The following is a 20656-nucleotide window of genomic DNA, read 5'->3' as shown; positions in this document are numbered from 1 at the left end:
CTATCATTACTGCTTAGAGCACTTATCTTACAGAATAGCTAACAAAAAAGGCCTCTTTTCTGTTTGTTTGTTTGTTTGTTTTTCTGTCATAAGCTCTGGCTATGTCCTCGCACTTGAGATTGCAACGTGAATCTCTGCAGGGGAGGGATTGGACGTAGCACGGGGCTGAGAATAGAATCGGGCCATGGACTCCATGCTGTGCTATGTCCAGGATTCCCTCCAGTCTGGGCTCCCTCTTCCTTTAGGCAGGTTCCTTCTCAAGAAGCAAACGGACACTATACCATTCCAGCCCACGGATGAATCAGACCCAACCAAATCCCTAAAGGCGTTACAACTTGGCTGAAGCCAGGATCCTGCTGCATACATTTTTACATTTCACTTATAACTAATGACCTTCTCTCCTCTCTCTTTTACATACCCACAGTTGCACACACACACATTCACACCTGGATTTTGAACTTTTAACTCTTCCTCCTCTTTTGAGATTCACAGTTGCTATTGACCTTTGGATGTTTGCTAGAAGAACAAATAAATGGGATAAATTAGCAATGTGTTAAAACAGGAGCCTCGTCATTGGGGAGATCTGAAGCAGGATCTAGAAGCCGTGAAGAACCAAGGGCTCACAGCTAAGGGGATTGACCCACAATGGCAGCCTTGATTTCTGAGTTCATACTCCCTTAGTCCACATTCCCAAATGCTCAAGTCCCAGAAGAAAGAGCCTGGCTGACTAGCTGTGGTTGGGGACATCCTTTGGTGCAGAAATTTATACCTAGGGTGGGAAGCAGGTCAGGTCTTAGAAGGATTATTGCCAGGATTCCCCCAAATCTTCCCCCTGATGGGTGGAGTGGGTTCAGTTCTTAGAGAAGGGGATCAACAGGTAAGCACATGCCCCAAAGCTCTATAGCAATGTTCTACGAAGCAAGGCTGCACGGAATGTTTTAGGGAAAGCTTAGTTCTTGCGGCTCTGAGGGGCCAGGGTGCCATATAACTTCCAGAACTGTAAGTGAAGCAGCGATTCACAGCATGTGATCCCCAAGACCCTTCCAGGAGAATGGGATGTTCTTCCTCTTTCAACTACACATATGTGGATGTAAAGCTGGATTCTCTCTTATACCTCAAGCGTACATACTGTAACAAAAGATGACATATCGCAACAGACTGGAAGGCAGAAGGAGATATTTCAGCTCTCTTCTATAAAGCCAGACATTAGAAAGATTTGTAAAAATGTAAAATAATGCCCCATCATTTTCATTTTTTCTGTTTGGAAACAGAGTTCCTATAAAAAAATGTTACCTATATTAACATGTTTACTATTGCTACCTTTTTTTTAAAAGATTTTATTCATTTATTTGAGAGAGACAGAGATAGCGACAGAGATGGTGAGAGAGAGCACAAGTGGGGAGGGGAGGGAGAAGGACGTGGGCCTCAATCCCAGGACCCCGGGATCATGACCTGAGCGGAAGGTAGATGCCCAACCAACTGAGCCACCCAGGCGCCCCCTATTGCTACTTAAAAAAAAAAAAAAGATTTTAAGTATTTATTTGAGAGAGCGCGCTCCTGAGTGGGGCGGGGGTGGGGGTGGGGGACAAGCAGACTCCCCACTGAGTGTGGAGCCCGAAGAGAGGCTTGATCTCAAGACCTTGAGATCATGACCCGAGCTGAAACCAAGAGTCGGACACTTAACCGACTGAGCCGCCCTATGATTATTTTTAAATGACTGCATAGTCTGTAAACTTCTCAGTTTTAATATCTAATACGGTGCATATCAATAACTAAGACCCACATACCCATTTCCTCCTCCTTGGGCTTCCTGTCCCACAGCTCAAAGGAACCCCGGGTCTTGCCTCTCTCCAGCTCTGGCATCCAGGGTCCCACCTCGTTCTCTCTCTGCTGGGCTTCTGCAGGGACTTGGGAAGGAGTCAGGAATCTGAGCATACTTCAGCTCCCGGGCACTTTCCCTGGAAAGCTGAGTCAGACGAACATGAGGTAAAAAGAGTGTTTCGTATATCATGTTCTTTGGTTAAAAGCAGCCCCAGCGAGAGGTGGCAAATCCACTGCGTGCAGAGGCTGCTGGCAGGAAGATGCAGCGTCTGCTCTGTGGGAATGATCGGTTCTGGATGCATCTTCCTCGGTAGGAGTTGACGGAGTTCTTGCTTCTCCACAAAATAAGCTATGCGCGGGAAGGAGTTCTTGCTCAGAGGTGTTCTTTTGGGAGAGAGGGAAATGGTTGTTGACAGTAGAGAGCATTTGAGTCCCTGAAGAGGCGCTCGGGAAGCAACCTCACCCACGGCAAGGTGACCGCAGGTGGGACCCAGGGGTGCAGCAGCGCAGAAAGGCACATGACTCCGTTTGAACAACTCCGTGTGCGGCAATCAAGCCACAGGTGTGTGGATAATGACAGAAGCAGGAAACCCAAAAGTCCTAATGTTCAAACTGAATTCCTCTTTCATTTTTAAGGTGAAAGGGAAGAGTCATCATCTTTTTTTTTTTTTTAAGATCTTATTTACTTATTTGAGAGAGAAAGAAAGCGCACGCGAGCTTTCGTGAGCAGAGGGGACAGGCAGAGGGAGAAGCAGACTCCCCACTGAGCAGGGAGCCTGACACAGGACTTGACCCCAGGACCCTGGGATCATGACCTGAGCCGGAGGCAGACACTTCACGGACGGAGCTACCCAGGCGCCCCAAGAGACATCGTCTTAAGGGCCACTGATCTTTGAAGACGAAGACACTGGAGGCTGACTGCCTGGGCGGAACCCTAGCTCTGCTGCTTGCTGTGTGAGCTCTGTGCCTCAGTCTCATCTGTAAAATGGGGATAAATAGTCTCTCCTTCACAGGGCTGTTGTGAGATGAGCCTGACACAGGCTCAAACACTCATTAAATGGAAACTATCATTACCGTTCAAATAAGCATCTGTTAGGAGTTGGGCAGTCCTGAGGTGGTGGTTGGAGAATAAACATTCTCACCCTCCTCGAGCTCATTGGGACACTGTCTGCAGGAGAAACAAGGCCTTCTGTTTCTGGCAGGGGGACAAGGAAATGTGCTCCTATGTGTGAATGATTCCAGTGTGAAGTTCAAGGAAGTGTTTTGGTCTCTGTCCTCATCAAGAACAATCCAGATTGGAGCTAACAATTTTTCTTGGAGAATTCAAGGGGAGGGGGAGGAGAAGGAACAAGTGGGTACCTGAGTGGGAGGGGGAAAGAGGAGTCAGAGCCCATGGATGTCACAGAGAACCCAGTGCTTAGAATGAGGTTCCTTACTAGCCTTTAAAGCAGAAAGACAGGTCTGGACCCCACGGAAGCTAGCCCCGTCATTTAAACTGGGCACATTGTGGATGGACCACGAGAGGCACTTTGTATTCCCACCTCCTTCTCCTGCCTGCATCCCCTGCCCCAGCTTTGACATTGAAGTCCCACATCCAGGAGAGCATTCAGTCCCAGGCAAAGCAGGACGGTGATCACTAACACCATGTCCACTCCTTAGATCTTAATGAGGAAATTTACTCGTGTATATATTTGGCCTATAAAATTCCCATGCCTCCTTCCCAATAACTCCTGAATGATCTTATTTGCCGAAAGAAAAGAAGGAACTAACTGCTGAGATGCTTTTTCAGACCCTGTCTGTTAAGAGCAAACTCCCTCCCAATTTCACTCCTGTTGGAAGTAGCTGGAAAGCTAGCGACAACATCCTCTTCCTTGTCATCCCTTCTCACGTTATTTAGCAGGAAGATATTTGCTAAAGACCTTGTAGGACTGGGGTGGGGGGATAAAATTATATGAGCCAATATGATTGGTCATAAGAGTCCTGGTCATCCTTAACCATTAAGGGGACACCCCATTCCATATACAACCCCCAGTTCTTCCATGCTTCTCTGCCTGAGGTGCTTGAACAGAGATTCCTGGCTCAGTAGGAAGCGGTTCTGGATGACTCCAGCTTTCCAAAGCTGAAGTTCTGAGGTTCTGACCTCAGTGACGTCTCTCTTGCCCCAGAGAGAGTGCCCATGGATGGGCCTTCCCGGGTGTTTCTAGACACTTCCCTGTTTGAATCACCACTATTGGTCCATTTGCTCATCTCCTCCCCAAGCTCCAACTGTAGGTCATGCAAATAGCAGATTCTGGGAGCCTTCCATGTTTGCTCTCTCCCCTCCTTAGCTTCTTCCCTCCCAGATGAGAGACACAGAGAGAGAGTGAGGAGAGAGAGAGAGAGAGAGAGAGAGAGAGAGAGAATTGGTTTTTATGAATCAACATTTCTTAGCAGCATCAGGTTTTGATTCATCAGTGGTATAAAATGCTCTCGTGCATTTACTTAGGGCCTTCAGTAATGGCGGCTACCTTGATGCAGCTAGTTCTGGGTTAAGAGGAAGGAGCTGGGCTAGCACGGGACCACATCCGCTGGAGCAACAGGTGACCTACAGGTTCAACTTGGAGTGGTCCTCTTTGGACAGGTCCGGGGGAACAGGTTGTCGTATCAGTTGTGTTCTTCAGTTATAAGTAACAATAGTGACAGAATAACTTAAGAGAAACAAGAATTTACTGGAAAAACATGGAGAGTTCGCAGACTCAAAGCAAAGCTGAAGAACAAATTTGAAAACAACAGCATAGGGCAGGTAACTAAGGTATCATCTCTTTAGGGTCTACTGTCAGCTCCAGCTGTCACTAGTCTCCCTGTGAAAGATCAGATTCTCAGAAGAGAGTTGGATTGGCCATCTTTGGTTGTGTACCTCCCCCTTGACCGGGCAACTTTATTGGTAGTACCTAATGGCAGAGGGCAGATAGTTAGTTAACCAAAAGAAGGTGCCCTGGATGATAGGCACCTTCAACCAAACAGTGGATGTCCATTATAGGAGGACTTCCTGGACAGCAACCCTTGGAGGGTGGTCCTGAAGCCCACTTGGATTTTAGAGGCAGAAGCCAGAGGTGGGCTTAGCAATTCAGTGCAAAGCTGATAGTGTGACAGACAGTACACTCTCAAAAAGTTTCATTCTAAAATTGGCAGTATCATCATTGAAGACACTTAAAAAATCACCAAAAAAGTCTAGAAAAGAGAATTTAAAAAGTCATCTATAATTCCACTTCTCAGAGATAACCACAGCTAATTTCTGAGGGGTTTCTCACCTTCTATGAATTCTTGTTAACTAGTTGAGAACTCATCATGTATAGGATTTTGTATTCAATGGGTAAGTATCGCATATCCATCAGATGATTGACAGAGGAGCATCTTTGTAACAAAGGCCCATTGAATGGACTTGACCTGTAACTGTCCAGCTGGTGGAAGAGGTAGAATGACCTCCTTGCCTCATAGTTTCACCGACACTGAGGACCAAGCATCTACTTTGCCCAGCCTGGGAAATTGCCAAGGCCTGCTTTCCATCCCAGAAGTGGTTCTATCTGGGCATGAGCCAGGGGGGATGGGAGCCTCCAGAGCTAGAGTTCTATGTAAGAAAGGGCCCCTATCTCCATGTGAGAGCCCATGGAAGCTCCTTGTGTGTACGTTTCAGGGGACAGTGAGTAGATCATTCCTGTGAATTTCTGTAGAATCGGTGAATTTCTACAATCTCCTTCTGACATGGATAGGTCACATTTCCATCTGATCTTTAAAGGAGATATTATCTTTTTTAAGTCACTTGAAATGATATCAAGAATATGCTTTATGGTGAAGAGTAAAATCACTAGGAGGATAGGATCATGGAAGAATCCTAGCTAAAATAAAGCTGTAACCTTCTGTGTAACATGCCATGTATATACAGATGCGTGTACTTAAATTCTTGAACCTGTGTATTTAAGAGTCTAAGACCAAAAACTTGCTTGTTTTAACCTTTGCTGACATTTGCTAAGGGATAGAATTCATCGTGATATAAGAGTTTAGAAGTCTATCACTTGGAGCTAAAGAAATCTGTATAATTCCTTCAGTGAACTCCCAGGAAAGAGTGGGCCATATTCCTATTAACAGAGTTTGCTCTTCAGAATTGGGTGGGATCCCTCTTGAAAGATGTAAGCATTTGTCTATAGAGAAGGATGATTCACTTTTGCTTTACCATATCCAATGTGAGTCAGGGGCCAGCCTCCCATTCTAATACCTCCAGGGAAACTTATTTTCTGTACAAGGACACCTCATCTGCACAGAAAGGGGCCCCCTGGGTCCCAGCTGGGGAACACTGGGGAATACTAGGCTTGGTCTGGTCACAAGAGCCTGTGGTGCAGGAGGCCCCCACCTCTCTGATTCCTCCTTCTATGAGTAATCATGAGCCCCTTCACTTCCTCCATTTCTTGTTATTGTTCCTTGGGATTGTACCTGAGCCCTCTTCTCTTCTGAATCTACTCCTTCTCCTGAATGATCTTGTCTACTCCAGGGTTCCAATGGGGTATGAACTTGTGGCTCCTGCATTTATATCTCTGGCCCAGCTTTCTTTTAAATTCCAGACCCACTTATCTGCAGGCTGTTCAACATTTCCACATGAAAGTTGTCAGTAATACCTTGTATGTAGCATGTCTGCTAAACTTACTCTTCTTCCTCAGTCAATGGCAACCATTCTGCCAAGTAGAAACCTAGGAGGCATTACTGCTGCTTGCCTCACTTCATCCACATTCTGTTGACTAAGTTCGGTTTAATTCAGTCATTTGTTCACTGAGTGAATGACTTTTAAGCCCCTGTTATGCTCCAGGCATTGCATTAGGTATCTAATGGTGAGCAAAAATAGACAAGGTCCCGCCTCCTTAGAGCTTACAGTCTAGTTGGGGAGACAGACAAATGATGTTGTAAAAGGAATATGCAGTTATAAAATGTGGTCAGGTGGGCCTGGAAGGCTTCTCTGAGGAAGGGACATTTAAGAGGATATCTAAGAATGCCTCAGGAGTTAACTACTACTAGATCAAGGGCACGGGCTGGGGAGTTCAATTTCTAAACAGATGGAACAGTGTGCACACCAGTCCAGAATGAAGTGAAATGATAAGACTTTGAGAGAGGCCATTGTGGCTGAAGCATCATGAATTACGGGAATAATAATGGGGGAGGAGATGGAGAGGGAGGCGGAGGCCCTATTGTTCAGCACTTTATAAGGATTTGGGTCCTTTTTCTAAGAGGACAGAGAAGGGTGTGGGGGTAGGGGGTGACAGATTCATACATGAAAATCACTCTGGCTGCAATGTGAAGAATAGATTGGATGGGTCTGAGTGGATGTAAGGGGAAGGGGATCCCACTGGGTTCCTTCTTGCCATCCCTATGGCCATGACCCCATTCCAGTCTTTGACTGTCCTTTCTTTCCCACAGAAGTCATCTCTACTGTTGTCCCCTTACAGTGCTGGGGGCTGTATATATCTATCTTTCGGACTTACCTTTCAACTTCTCTCAACAGAAAAGAAAATTAGTGATTCTTCACTGTGCTCAAAATAAAGTTCAAACCCCTTAGTTGGCCCACAAGTCCCTTCAAACCTGGCTCTTGTCTCCTCCGGTGCCACATTCAACTGCTTGTCCTCAAGTACCCTATGCCTTACTCCACAAAAAGGGGATTTGAGAGCTGGATAGCAGGCTAAAGGGACTGGCCCAGAGCAGAAGTGCCTGAGCCAAGGCTGAGGCTGAGCCCCAGGTCCAGCATACTGATCCAGCTGGGAGCACAGGAAACTGGCCTAGGTGAGGATTTCAGGTAGTTGGCTTTAAGCAGCTTCAGACAGTTGGCTGTCAGAGTATCAAGGAGCAACACTTGAGAAGCACTTGGGGACAAGGCCTCTAGAGGTTTGGACAAAAGACCGGTGGTGAAATTGCTGGGAGGAAGTGACCAATAGGACCCTGAGCACTGGGAGATGGGAGCTTAAGAGCAGGACCCCAGGCACTGGAGAACTGAAGCTCCAGGACAACAAGGATGCCGGATAGCAAAGATTGGGCAGGACGCGTCTGCCTTCGGCTCAGGTCGTGGTTCCAGGGTCCTGGGATCGAGTCCCGCATCGGGCTTGCTGCTCAGCGGGGAGTCTACTTCTCCCTCTCCACACACCCCCCCCGCTTGTGTTTTCTCTCAGCTATCTCTCTCTCTCAAATAAATAAATAAAATCTTTATAAAAAAAAAAAAAAGAATGGGCAGGACTTAGAGATGGAGCTAAGAAGGTCAAGGACCGAGGCTGACTTGAAAATGACTTGGTAAGAACACAAGAAAGCTCTGTAAAGAAAGAGAGCTTTCTACATATAGACTAGGAGCCAGAATGACTCCTGACTCTGAGTAGAAGGGGCAAGGCTAAGGGTCAAGGCAAGGCTGGAGCGGGGAGAGCTGGAGAGCAGCTCCTTCCATCCCCCCACCCTGCGATCTTGGCGGTCATAGCCAGTCCTAAGGACATACGCAGGCCGAGGACACTGAAGGCTGTGACCATGAATCCCAAAGAGCTGTAAATGCTCGAGGGACACCCCCCCCCGACTTCAGGGTAAGTGAAATCTCAACGTTAGTATGGCTCTGAGAGTAGCTGGGTGACTCTAAGGAGGGTCTCTGGAGACCATGACTGTGCACAGTTCACGCGGTAACCAGAAGACTATGACATACTTGGAGGGTGGTGAGGTCACAGAACACAAGCTTTAAAGTAAGTGAACCATGTGTGCCTCATTTATTTTTAAAAGAAACTTCTGAGAAGAGCTTAGAACAATTTTTTCCCCCTGAGTGCCATTTCCCAAAGGTACTCACAAAACAATAAGGTGTGACTGTAATGGCTGCACTGAGTTGTCTTTTGGACAGTGTCAGAAGGGACATCAAGAAGGTGGACCGAGAACTGAGGCAGTTGCGATGCATTGACGAGTGCACGCGGTGTCTGTGCGATCTTTACATGCACCCCTACTGCTGCTGCGACCTGCACCCCTACCCCTACTGCCTCTGCTACTCCAAGCGGGCGCGCTCCTGCGGCCTCTGCGACCTCTACCCGTGCTGCCTGTGTGACGTCAAGCTCTACTGCCTGCGACCGTCGCTCAGAAGTCTGGAGAGGAAAGCCATCAGAGCCATAGAGGATGAGAAGAGAGAGCTCGCCAAGTAAGAGAACTTTTTAAGATTTTTAGAGCCGCTGTATTAAGCCTTATGAGTCGAAGTGGGGGAGGAGACGGAGCAGTGGATACTTGAACAAAGATGGAAAGGGCTCCAGATAATGACTACGGTGACTTAGCAAAGATTTAAGAAAAGAAGAGTAAATGGGTCCATGACGGGAATTGTGAGATTCTCCAAAGACAGTGTAATGATGTCGATTGGCAAGGTGGTTGTGGGTTTGTAGCAGGAGTGCCAACATGATAAATAATGTGGCTTTAATGAGGGAAAGAAATAGGGGGTGTCATTAAAAAGCTATTGGAAGAAGCAAACTAAACATTTTTTCTGTTTATGAGTAAAGTGATTTGAGTATATTTGGGCTTACAGAAATGACTACAGGAGAAGCAATAACAATTGATCAAATCCTTAATGTTTGCCAGAGGCTTTAAGAGCAGGGGAGCAAATTGAAAACAGAGGCGCTCCCTGGGTTTTGTAGGAGAACCCTTCTCCCGTTCCCCAACTCCAGGCAGCTTTAAAATCCATCTGGGGTAGGGCCTGTTATGTCGGCCTCTCCCTCGAGCAGCAGCAAAGGTTGTGCCCAGGAACCTTAGAACCGAGAGTCGCAGCTTTCAGAACGGAGTTGAGAGGGCTTTAATTGAATTGGGTAATTTTAAAAGCCCCTTTTTACAATTTTGTTTGATTACATTTCCTTTGATGGCCTGGAGAAAGCTTTCCATTTCTACCTTTCCACTGTATGCCAGCTAGTCTGGTACAGTTGATGAAAACAATTATTGAAAGAACTGTCCTCTGGTTAAATACATTTATTTATGATAATAAATAAATAAACCATACACTGGGACACTAGGTGGATGTAAAGCAGAATGATGAAGCATTTTATGCATCGATGTATTGAGTGAGAGAGGCAAGAAAAACGACTTAATATGCTACTACTTTTAACAAGATGGGCACAAATGGATGATAGATTTTTTTGATCGAAATATACTTGACATATACCATTGTGTAAATTTAAGGTGTATAGTGTGTTTGATACATTAATATATTATGATGATTGCCGTTGTAGTGATAATTAGCCCCTCTATCATGTTCCATAATTATCATTTCTTTTTAGTGGTTAGAATAATTACATTCTAGTCCCTTACCAAGTCTGATGATTATAATATAATACTGTTGTCTATATTCACTATACTGTGCATTAGATCTCTGGGACTTATTGCAAGTTTCTGTCCTTAAACAACATCCTTCCTATCCCCATGGTAGATTAATAGATCAAATAGGTAGATGGGTAGGTAGGTAGGCAAATAGGTAGGTGGATGGATGGGTGGACGGATGGATGGATGGATGGAAAAATAGAGAGTTTGAGACAGAGACAGACACTTGATAACAGTGACTAGGATATTCCACCAGAAGAAGCAATAGGGCAGCTATTGTCTAAGTCATTGGTCACCAAAGGTCAGGAATGAACCTCTCTCAATAGTTTGGGATGGGTATTGCCTATTAACTCATCTACACTCAATTTGAAAGAGTTTTTATTTTTACCCTTCAGAGTATCAAGTTACATAAGTAAGTTTTGCCCCCTGAGTCAGGGATTCCTTTTTTAATTGGTCTACGAGAAGGGTTACTTGTGAGCAGGCCTATATCCACTGTCCCTGTGCCTCTGAATCCTTGAATACCCTTGATCCAAGTCCTTCCAGGCTTTGTCTCCTGGCTGTCCCTCCTCTCCAGACTCTCCAAGGAGAATGCCTCTCTGTTCTTCACCCTCCAGGCACCCTCCACCAACTCCAGGAGTCCCTATTTCTTGTCATGCAGTCGACCCAACCTCAAGCTTAATTCTCAGCAGTGTGGGTTATACAAGAGATATTGCTTTCTATGGGTTGTGATATTTTTCTCAACAATGTCTGGATTTTTGCTGATTTTTTTTTTCCTCTGCCTGAGGCCGTATATGAAGTTGGTCATGTCTTTACGTGGATTCCCCCCTCTCTGAACTGATAATTCTGAGTCCATTCTGGAGATGACCTCAGGCTTACCCTCTTGTGCCTCCTCCCGGCCACTTTCTTCCCATTCATACCACCTTGTGAAACCCTCTTATGCTCTATTTTTGACAGCTTGACATTTCACTATCCGGGAGGGCTTAGTGTCACCTGCAAACTAAATATTCAATTTTCCTGACCATGGATGAAAATGTTAAACCCTGATCTAGCCCCAGTCCCGGAAGACTCCTACTGTTACTATTTTTTATTCCAATAAAATGCCTCTTTTTCCTTATCTCTCACCTAGCTCCCAATCCATGACTAAATAGATCCAGAAATATCATGTTGATTCAATTTTTTTAAACAATCTTTGGTGTGAAAACTTGCCCGAGGCCTTGTGAGTTTAGAAATCATATTCACATGACCTTCTGCCCCTTTAAATAATCCTACCAGTTTCGTTAGGTAGGACACATCCTTTCAGATGCCAGGCTGTTTGTCCAATGGGAAAAATTCCCTGGTCTATAGCTGCCACAGCCCCATTGCAGTTGTTTTTCTGTGTGAGAGTCAATCTGCTCTTTTAATACTAGTAAGAAGGCTTGGCTGACATTTCTCCCCTACGTTGCTTGAGCATTCCTGAGTGTATGTTATTTGACTGATGTACGTGTGTGTTTTTAGACTAGGTGTAGGTCCAATCCATTCCCATTGTGTACCTAGCAGCTGCTTCAAAAGACACCTTGGCGGTAACTTCCTTAGTAGAGATTCAAGTAAGTACTTCTGTTTTTTAGCTTCTTTGATATTCTCTTTTCCTCCCCAAATTACACTTTGCACTGTAAGCACCAGCGGTCCCCCTGACTCTTCCTTCCTCTTCTGGATTTAGAGGGACTGCGGGAATGGAGTCTGGCTTCCTTTGTAAGAGGCCCCACCACTGGCCTGTCTTAAGTTTGCCCCTGACTCACCACCACGCTTTGTGGCCTTCCCGATCCTCTGTACAGAAGGGGTATAAACAAACAAAAGCCAGCCCCTCCCGGGCCCTGCGAAGAGGAGTTGGTTATCTAAAGAATGGATGCTCCTTTTTGGCTCTGCCCCCGCCCTCCCGCGGCGGCGCTAGTCCTTGCAGACAAATGCTTGATTTAAGCCATGCTGTAGGGGTTCACTGGGCTCAAACTCACACCCGTTACTAATTAATACCTGGAGACTCAGACTGAGACTGCGCTTCCCTTCACTCACCCAACTCTCTATGGTTGGTCTGAATCTCAGTGAGAAATTCCCTCGAAAATCCCCACACAGGAGGGGCACCATCTTCTGCAAACTTCAAAAATCTGCCCTCTCCTTTCTTTCCTTGTTTTCCTTCATGCTCTAAGACTAACGTTTTCACTGACTCACTCTTAACTTGGTGTGGCTGATGACTGTCAGTCTCAGGGGATCTAGGAGCACCTCCCCAGGTCTAAGCCCTCGGGAAATCTCTCCTTCCCTCCAAGCTCTGACCCACAGGGCAGAGCACAGCACTCTCTCCCTCAGCGTCCCTGCAAGAGAGGAAGTGAGTGTGGCCCCCTGTTCCTTTCTCCTCATAATCCTTTCCTACCCCCAGGTCTCGGAGCCCAGTCCCCCCCAGTGGGGCAGGGGTAGGCATGGCAGCCCAACTAAGCCAAAGCATGTCTATTATTTGGTTTGACCTTATTGTTTAATGATACAGGACTTGGAACTTGGTGACTTGAAGCCTCAGGCAACAGGGAAGTTGGAGTAAGGTGGAGCTAGGTCCAGCCTGATAAAGAGACTTACCTTTGTTGAGCGAAAATTCGGTGCCACATTCCATCTTCATTTTGATCCTTGTAACATCTTGTCTGTCCTAGAGATGATGAAACAGATTCAGGAGCAATGTTCTTGACCACTAGGAGCTGAGAGAGCCAGGACTTGAAGCCAGGTTTGCCTGAGTCTGGAATCCATGTGCTTAACCACCTGGTCAGCGGTGCTCAGAGAGTGGGCTCTGGACCAGCATCACCTGGAACTTGTTAGAGATGCAAATTCTTGGCTCCACCCTCAGCCCACTGAATTGGAAACTGGGGGTGGGGTGCAGCCACCTGTGATCTAAGGCACCGCTGGGGACTCCAATGCACCTGCACCTGCGACTCTGCTCCCACCAGTGACGAGCAACGCTGTTCTTCAGGAGCAAACAAAAGTCAGAAGAGAGACAAGGCAGGAAAGGGGAAGAGGGAGAAAAAAGAAGAAAAAATGAAAGATGAGTTGGAAAGGAAAAATGGAGTTTAGTGGGTCTTTGGAAAGGGTCTAAAATTAGGAGAAAAAGCCAAGTCCTCTAAGGATGGCTACAAGAAGACCTACTTCCCTTTGCTCCTGCGCAGAGCTAGGCGTCTTTGACATCTTCATCATTTTCTTTAGCACCAGGCTGGACCTCATTCATACCTTTGTGAACATGGCTGATGATCGAGCTCATCATGGCCATGGGCAGGGTGGGTCACTTTCAGGAGCTTGGTGGTACGTTCAGGAGAACTTCAGCTGCCGCGGGGAGGGCAGCAGGCATCCCAGACACAGACAACGTCGGTCACTCGCTTTCCCTCAGCTTCTCTGGGAGGCTTCCGCAACGAACCGAGGGGCTGATTTCCCTACGTTTACTGTGGTCCAGCGTCACCCTCATGATAACAGTTACAGGCGGCGATCTCCCTTTGCCCAGAACACCACAGAGCCATGGAAATTCCCTTGCAGGCTGATAGGTACATCGCCAGACAGGAGCCAAGCTGCAAGTTCAGAGTTATAGCTGAGGAGTAAAATGTGGCTCCTGCAATTTCTCCTAAACCTACACACCCCCACTGATAACCCCTGACCAAGAAGCCAAAGGAAGAAGATGCCTAACTTGGCCAAGACTTTATAGGCAATTTCCTGCAGACTCGTGTTAGCAAGATGTCTATGCAGCTGCTGCAGGGGCAAAGGGGTGAGAGTGACAGACCCAGAGGACGCGGGGGGACCTGAGCAAAACAACAGCAACAACAACGACAACACATGCAATTGCACTCCAAGACTTAGACTGCTGACAGGAGGAGAAGGATCTGGAAGCTGGCTTTGACTTGTAGAACTGGCTCTCAGATCCATCTCCTGTGAAGGGCAGGAGGCCTTTGACGGAATCAGTAAGGCAGTAGTGAGGTGTTCTAGCAATCCCGCTTGGGGTCCTCGGCCCTGTTTTGTGAGGCCCAGCCCCCTTTATGGCAGGGTGTGATGTTTTCATCTCCAGCGGGAAGGCCTGAGCTAAGCAGAACAACTTTCATTCTCAGCCCATGTCCACACCATGGGAGGTTCTTGAGAGATCCAGGTGCACCCATTCTGCACTCTGTTCCCCTCTTGGCTTTGCTGTTCAGGCTTCCAGGCCCTGAACCATCCAGAGAGGACACGGGCCATCTTTGTGAGCTGTTTTCTGTGCATCCAGGGAAGATAGAGTGCATTTTTCTCCTGTTTGTTTTCTTTTGTTCCATAGAGATAAAGATTTTTTTTTTTTAAAGTCTGGTTCTCTTCCCTTCTCCATAGTATGGCCTGTGGGTATCCTGGCACACTCCGGGCATGAGAGACATCGGTGCCCCATGCACCCTACGTTCCTTGGGGCTGGAGGTGGAAGCGAAGTTGAGTGTCACAGTCCTCTGGGTGCCTTGCACAGTTTTTTCTGTTGGCCGCGATGTCTTCTAGGAGATTATTCCATTTAATCATTTGTAATTAGCCTCTTATGAGTTTTGATTTGTAACCTTCGTTATAAGGCCTCACACTTGTTAAACCAATCTTGTTAGGGATTATCAAGTGAAAAGTAAAAATTCAAAGCAGTATGTATAGCATGATTTCATAAGAACACACACAAGAATCTACATGTGTATGTAGAAATACAGAGAAGAAAATCTAACACCAAAATGTTAAATGCTATATAGAATTATGGGTATTTTACAAAATATTCCATCTTTTTGCCTATCTGTATATTTTCTAAGTTTTCTGCAATGAACTCATATAATTTAATATAACAAAAAGAAGAGTATAAACAAAATTCAGCATAAAAGGGAAGAATTAAAAAGGTATCTCACACCAATCATCTAGTTGCAGACTTCAGATTTGTCAAACTGGAAGAGGGCCTAGAAATCACACACTCCAAGACCTACCTTCGGGGGCCAAGAGATGCAAGCAGATTTGCCAGGACTGTCTTTTAGAACACGGATTTTTTTTTTCCTGTTAAGGGATAAAAAGACCTTTTCAGAATATTAGGTTGTCTTTGGAAAGATCAGCAAATAGAAAAGAAATGGACCCTAAGGAAGGCCCAAGCATGCACGGCTAACGCCAGGCTGCCCAACCTGTGTGCCAAGCGCTACTATTAATACTTTCTGTTCATTAACTCATTTAAGCCTCACAACCCTAGAAGTAGGCAACTACTGTTGTTCCAGTTTTACAGATGAGGAAACTGAGGCACAGAGAAGCTAAGTAACTTATCTATATGGCAGAGCCACCGCTTGAACCTAAAAACTCTGGCTCCAGAACCTGTGCTCTTAGGCACTTGGCTTTACTACTTCTCGATATACGGCAAGAGTTCAAGCGGTGTAAGCGGCTGCTGTTATTTCGTCGACTGTGAAGGATTCACACAGGACAGCTGAGCAGCAGCAAGGCAGCTCTCTAGGACCCATGGGGACCTGTGTTTGCTCCTCCAGGGGCTGCAGACAGTGGTATTGGACGACTAGCAAAGGGGGGGGGGTGGAGAAGGAGAAGAGCCCTGATTTGTAGTGTTTTCCAATTTCCATCGTGTAAATACCCCCCCATGACTGATTTCGAGCTGTCAACACGAAGCCAGTGCATGGGGGCAGGGGAGGGACTAGCGATGGGCACCGTGAGCCCTGGAGAGCTGGTGGGACCCCGATCCAGCTCCCGGCTCGGCCCCTCCAAGCTGACTGTCCCTGCCAGTGCCAGCCATCCAGCACCTGCAGCAGCCTCACAGCAGCAGAAGGAGGCAGGCCCCTGGGGGACAGAGCCCGCTGGGCACTTCCGCCTTGTCATTTGTTGATGGAGCTTTCAGGCCGTGTCTGTGGAATGGCCCAGTGGCGGCACCAGGCTTGCAGGTAGCAGGGTTGGGTTCTGAGGCTGACAAACATCTTTAACATGCAGATTTTAAATCATCTATCAGTTGGATCCCCTTTAAAAAAAAGTCTTAAGAGTCTACATTTAATAGTAGTACTAATAATAATCACGGTAATAATTAAGCAAGATTTATAATGTGTCAAGGATGGCATTAAGCAAAACTCATAATCTCATCTAATCTTCCGAAAACCCTATAATTATTATTTCCATTTTACATATGAGGAAACTGAGGCAAGTTTCCATAATTAATAAGAGAAGGACCTGGGACTCAAATGCAAGAGAAAGCTCTGGAAGGCCAAGCAGCCATCTGTTGTTAATAGAGGTTTACGTGTGGGAGAGTGTGATTTACATGGGAGGGCTCTCATTTTTTACTTTATACAATTCTGTAAAGTTTGACTTTCCACAATGGCTAGTGTTTAGTTTTGCTATTTAAAAAAATAGAGATCAGGCACCTCGCTGGCTAGAGCACATGATTCTTGATCTCGGGTCGTGAGTTCAAGCCCCAAGTTGGGCCAAGGGCTTACTTAAGAAATAATAGTAATAAAAAATAGAGATCAAAATCTTGCTTCTCAAGCAGTGTCTGAGATCTGTGTCTGAGACCCTTTCCTTTTTCTAAATTCCAGACTGAGAAGAACAACAAACAGAATTCTGGCCTCCTCTTGCTGTAGCAGTAACATTTTAGGATCAGTAAACGTGTGCGGCTTTGAGCCTGATCAAGTCAAAGTTCGGGTGAAGGACGGCAAGGTGTGCGTGTCGGCCGAGCGGGAGAACAGGTACGACTGCCTCGGGTCGAAAAAGTACAGCTACATGAACATCTGCAAAGAGTTCAGCCTGCCGCCCTGCGTGGATGAGAAGGACGTGACGTACTCCTACGGGCTGGGCAGCTGCGTCAAGATCGAGTCTCCATGCTACCCCTGCACGTCTCCCTGCAACCCTTGCAACCCCTGCAGCCCCTGCAGCCCCTGCAGCCCCTGCAACCCCTGCAACCCCTGTAACCCCTGTGACCCCTGCAGCCCGTGCTATCCCTGCGGGAGCAGATTTTCCTGTAGAAAGATGATTTTGTAAAGCGTAGGAGCCCATGACTTAGTGGAAAACCCGTACTCCAGCCAGGCAGCTCTTCCAGTGTTTCTCTTCCCCTTCCCACCGCCCGTGGTACGCAAGTCCCTAGGAAACTGAATACATAACTGCAACCCGCCGGTGGTGTGTGAAAGTCTCTTGGCTCAGCCCAGTGCGGGAGCGCGGCCCGGTTAGTGGGCATCTCGAGAACTGACGGCCAGGAACGGAAGAGCAGCAGGGGAGTTCTGCCTCCTGTGTCCCCCCGTACCAGCTACCGCCAACTTCCAGGAAAAGATACTCTCTGGGTGGGCATCCCCAGACAGTTTTTCCAAGCCATCTCCATGGCCTAGCTCAGAAACCAAACTGGTTAGGCAGACATGGAGACCAGTGAAGGCAAGCACTTTGCAAACCTATCACAGTGGGGAACACTAAGGCGCGTGCTCTGCCCAGGGAATGAGCTGGGGTGTTCCTGGGTCAACAGATGAGAGTGCAAAAGCACGGGAGTGGGGGGAAGCACGTTCAGGGACTTAAGGTTGGGTGTCCATAGACAGCTTTTCATTTCTCAACATTTTTATGATTTGGGGGGAATGGCCAGCCCTGGTTCAGGCTGGTTTTCCAACCTCCTTGTGATTGATTTCAAATATCTGCTTTTCTCAAGCCCTGAAACTTCTTGTAGGCACAGAAGTTCAGTTCAAAGTTCATGAGTAAAAAACTACAGCTTTCACATCATGCTAGTGTATCACAAAATGATAACCTATTTCACCTGAAGGTGGACCCTCACGGACACACCCATGAGCCATCCATGATGGTCACGACAGAAATAAGTGTAAAGGAAGGAGGACCTGTTGGGAGGGGTCAGAATGAGACACTAGCCAGTTTCTGAGCTGACTCGTGAAGGGAACATAAAACTCTCATGTTTGCACAGTGAGTCTTTCAATGGTCTTAGCTGCATGTGGATTAAAGCAGTGGTTCTCAGCCTTGGCCGCACATGGGAATCACTTGGGGGAGCTTTAAAAATATGGTTGCCAAACCAAAGAAAAGAAAAGAAAGAGAGAGAGAGCAAAAAATATTAAAAAGAGAAAGGAAAAAGAGGCCTTTTTTAAAAAAGAAAAAAATACCGATGCTTGGGGCCCATTTCCAGAGTTTCTAATGTAATAGATTTGAGGTGCAGCCTGGGCATCAAGACTTTTAAATGCCTCCCCAGGTAACTGAAACATGCAGCTAAGGCTGAGAAACTCTGCATGGGATCTTAAAGCTCTCCCAGCCTTTTTTCTTTAAAAGCTTCCTTCAAGTTCAAGGTTAAAGAATATTGATGGTGATGGCAGACATATTTTGCTTTCAATTGAGGGAAGTAATGGCCCTCTAATACAGGTGGTGAATAAAAAACATTGAACATCTCAAAAATTTATTACCTAGGAACCAGGTATAAATAAGTATGTTCGTGTGAACCAAATTGTAGAGTTACCCTTACAAGCGTCTCGCCATAACTTCATTTATAAATATTCTAGTTTCTAAGTTACACATTTTTAAAAATGATTCTGAAAAAATGTCACTCTGTGGAGTCAAACAAAATCCCACGTGGGTCTTAGACAAACAGGAATCTCTGTCCTCTGGAAGGCGCTCCTGGCAGCTGTTCATTCCTTCATTCCCCCACTCCCGTACTCACCCTCCTGTTAGCCCAGAAATTCATTCATTCAACCAGTGAGTCTTTATGATTTCTTTTAAAGAGGACAGGGAAGAGTAGTCTGAATTGGGTTATGAGGCCCCCTGGGCAGGGTATGTGACCTCAGCCACTGAACTCACTTTGCTGGCTGTGAGTCTGTTCCAAGCTCCGGCTAAGGAGGCATCAGCCGGGCCCCTCACCCGGGGCTGGGTCCATGGCATCTCCTGCCCCGTCTGCCCTTGCGTGGGGAGCCCCGCAGACTTTATGATTTTAAGTGCCAGGGACTGTGCTCTGCATCAGGGATAGAGAGAAGAAAACAACCCTTTCACAAAGGCCTCAAATTAAATTCAAGGAGGGGTAGTGTGGAGGGATTGGGGAAGAAGGGAATGCCAAAGAAACTGAATTTCAAGGGCTAGGAGAGGCCAGAGGGGCCTTCCAGAGCTTGGGCGTTTGCATGGAATGCAGTGCTGACACCACTGCCTTGCAGGATGCTTCAGGGGAAGCCGGAGGCCACCCCTCAGCTCAGAGCCTGGCCTGTAGTGGGTTGGTTGCCCGAGTCTGCTCACCAGCCTCACAGGGAAAGACTTGATATAAAGACAAATGTTTATCTGTTGAGTACCTGCTATGAGCAAAGCACAGTGCCAGGAGCTATTATCAAGGAGCAGTTCCTCTCCAGGAGCTTCTCCTAGCCAAGACAAGACTAACACCCATGATATAGTTGTCAAGACACTTGACAGTGTGGAATCAAGAACTAAATTGTCTGGCGTAGGTGCAAAGTGCCTTCAGTTCAGAGAGGAGGGCTGGGAGGTGACGTGGCCAGAGGAGGCAGAGCTTGGGTGTGGGTCTTGTCTGCATCCTAGAGGAGAGGCAGAAAGCAGAGTTCATTCCATGAATGAATCAGGTTCCTGAGAAGGAGGAGAAAGTGGATATGAGGGAGAAGAAGAAATATTTGCTGTTCTCGAAATTGTCTTTCCATGGTCATCCCTGGTCGGATGGACCCCTGGGGCTCAGACAGCTCTGCAGCTCCAAGTCCCACTGAAACACCCTCCTTCATCCACCAGGGTGGGAGATGGGAAGGGCAGGGAGACTCTTGAGTGGGCAGAGGTAAGAAATTGGCCTGGGGGGTAACTGAAAGACAAGGGAGCCTCTGAGCTGCTTCACTGTCCAGCATGTTACAACGAAAGGCCATATTAATATGCCACCTTCTTATACACATGCTGGGTAAATATTCTAGAACGAAAGCCGAAGATAGTAGTTATGCTTCTGAGTGAACACAGGGTACATTCCGGAGCCAAAGAGCTGCTTAACAGCATTATACTTAAAAAGTTTCTCAAATACAGGATTGAGGGGACTGCACTGGCTACCACACACTGTTTGAGAGCTTCTTTTAAAACTCATGTAGTATTCCCTAAAATGACATCAAAGATCCTTAGTTGACTGTTCTTCAGTCATAAAGTAATCTTATTTACAAATTGTTCATGTCCCCAGAACTGATGGAATAAGTAGTTTTAAATGATCTCAACTTCTCTTCCCTACACAAAAAGTCCTCCATCTCTGTCTCTGTCTCTCTCTGTCTGTTTCTCTTTCTCTGTCTCCCTCTCTCCCATACAAACCTATGAGTGTCACAGACTGGAAAAGGTAGGGACAGTCCAGTTTAGCCTTTTGGCTGAGGACATTACCCTGAAAGTTAAGGTCAAATTGGTACTGAAACCAGAAGAAACTGTGGGTTTGTAACCAAAGGAAGGGAGGGACAGTCTTGCTGGGTGACCTCGATGAAGTCAAGCAAAGTTTGTAGGGTTGTTGGCATGTATCATAGCAAGTTCTCAACAGACTCTTAGATGGGTCACATGGTTTGTG

General features: G+C 46.6%; 1 protein-coding gene and 1 non-coding gene across 2 annotated transcripts; one reads left to right on the top strand and one right to left on the bottom strand.

Moving 5' to 3' along the window:
* Nucleotides 1–8678: 8678 nt before the first annotated feature.
* On the top strand, nt 8679–17145 carry ODF1 (outer dense fiber of sperm tails 1). The gene is made up of 2 exons (XM_045805635.1): nt 8679–8995; nt 16704–17145. Exons 1-2 carry the CDS (start codon nt 8679–8681, stop codon nt 17143–17145), a joined length of 759 nt encoding a protein of 252 aa, XP_045661591.1.
* Nucleotides 17146–18882: 1737 nt separating this feature from the next.
* LOC148109444 (Nuclear RNase P) lies at nt 18883–19129 on the bottom strand. The gene has a single exon (XR_015725849.1).
* Between the last annotated feature and the right edge of the window lie 1527 nt (nt 19130–20656).

The sequence above is a fragment of the Ursus americanus genome, chromosome 9, assembly GCF_024610735.1.
Source record: "Ursus americanus isolate L20-20 chromosome 9, mUrsAme1.1.p, whole genome shotgun sequence".
Taxonomy (NCBI): Eukaryota; Metazoa; Chordata; class Mammalia; order Carnivora; family Ursidae; genus Ursus; species Ursus americanus.
The sequence above is the reverse complement of the archived record's forward strand: the minus strand, read 5'-3'. Positions and strand labels throughout refer to the sequence as shown.

Excerpts from the sequence above, each read along its gene's own strand:
- ODF1 (XM_045805635.1), top strand. The coding sequence starts at position 8,679 with ATGGCTGCACTGAGTTGTCTTTTGGACAGTGTCAGAAGGGACATCAAG. Across the intron at positions 8,996-16,703 it reads GAGAAGAGAGAGCTCGCCAA|ACTGAGAAGAACAACAAACA; the intron begins GTAAGAGAACTT and ends TCTAAATTCCAG.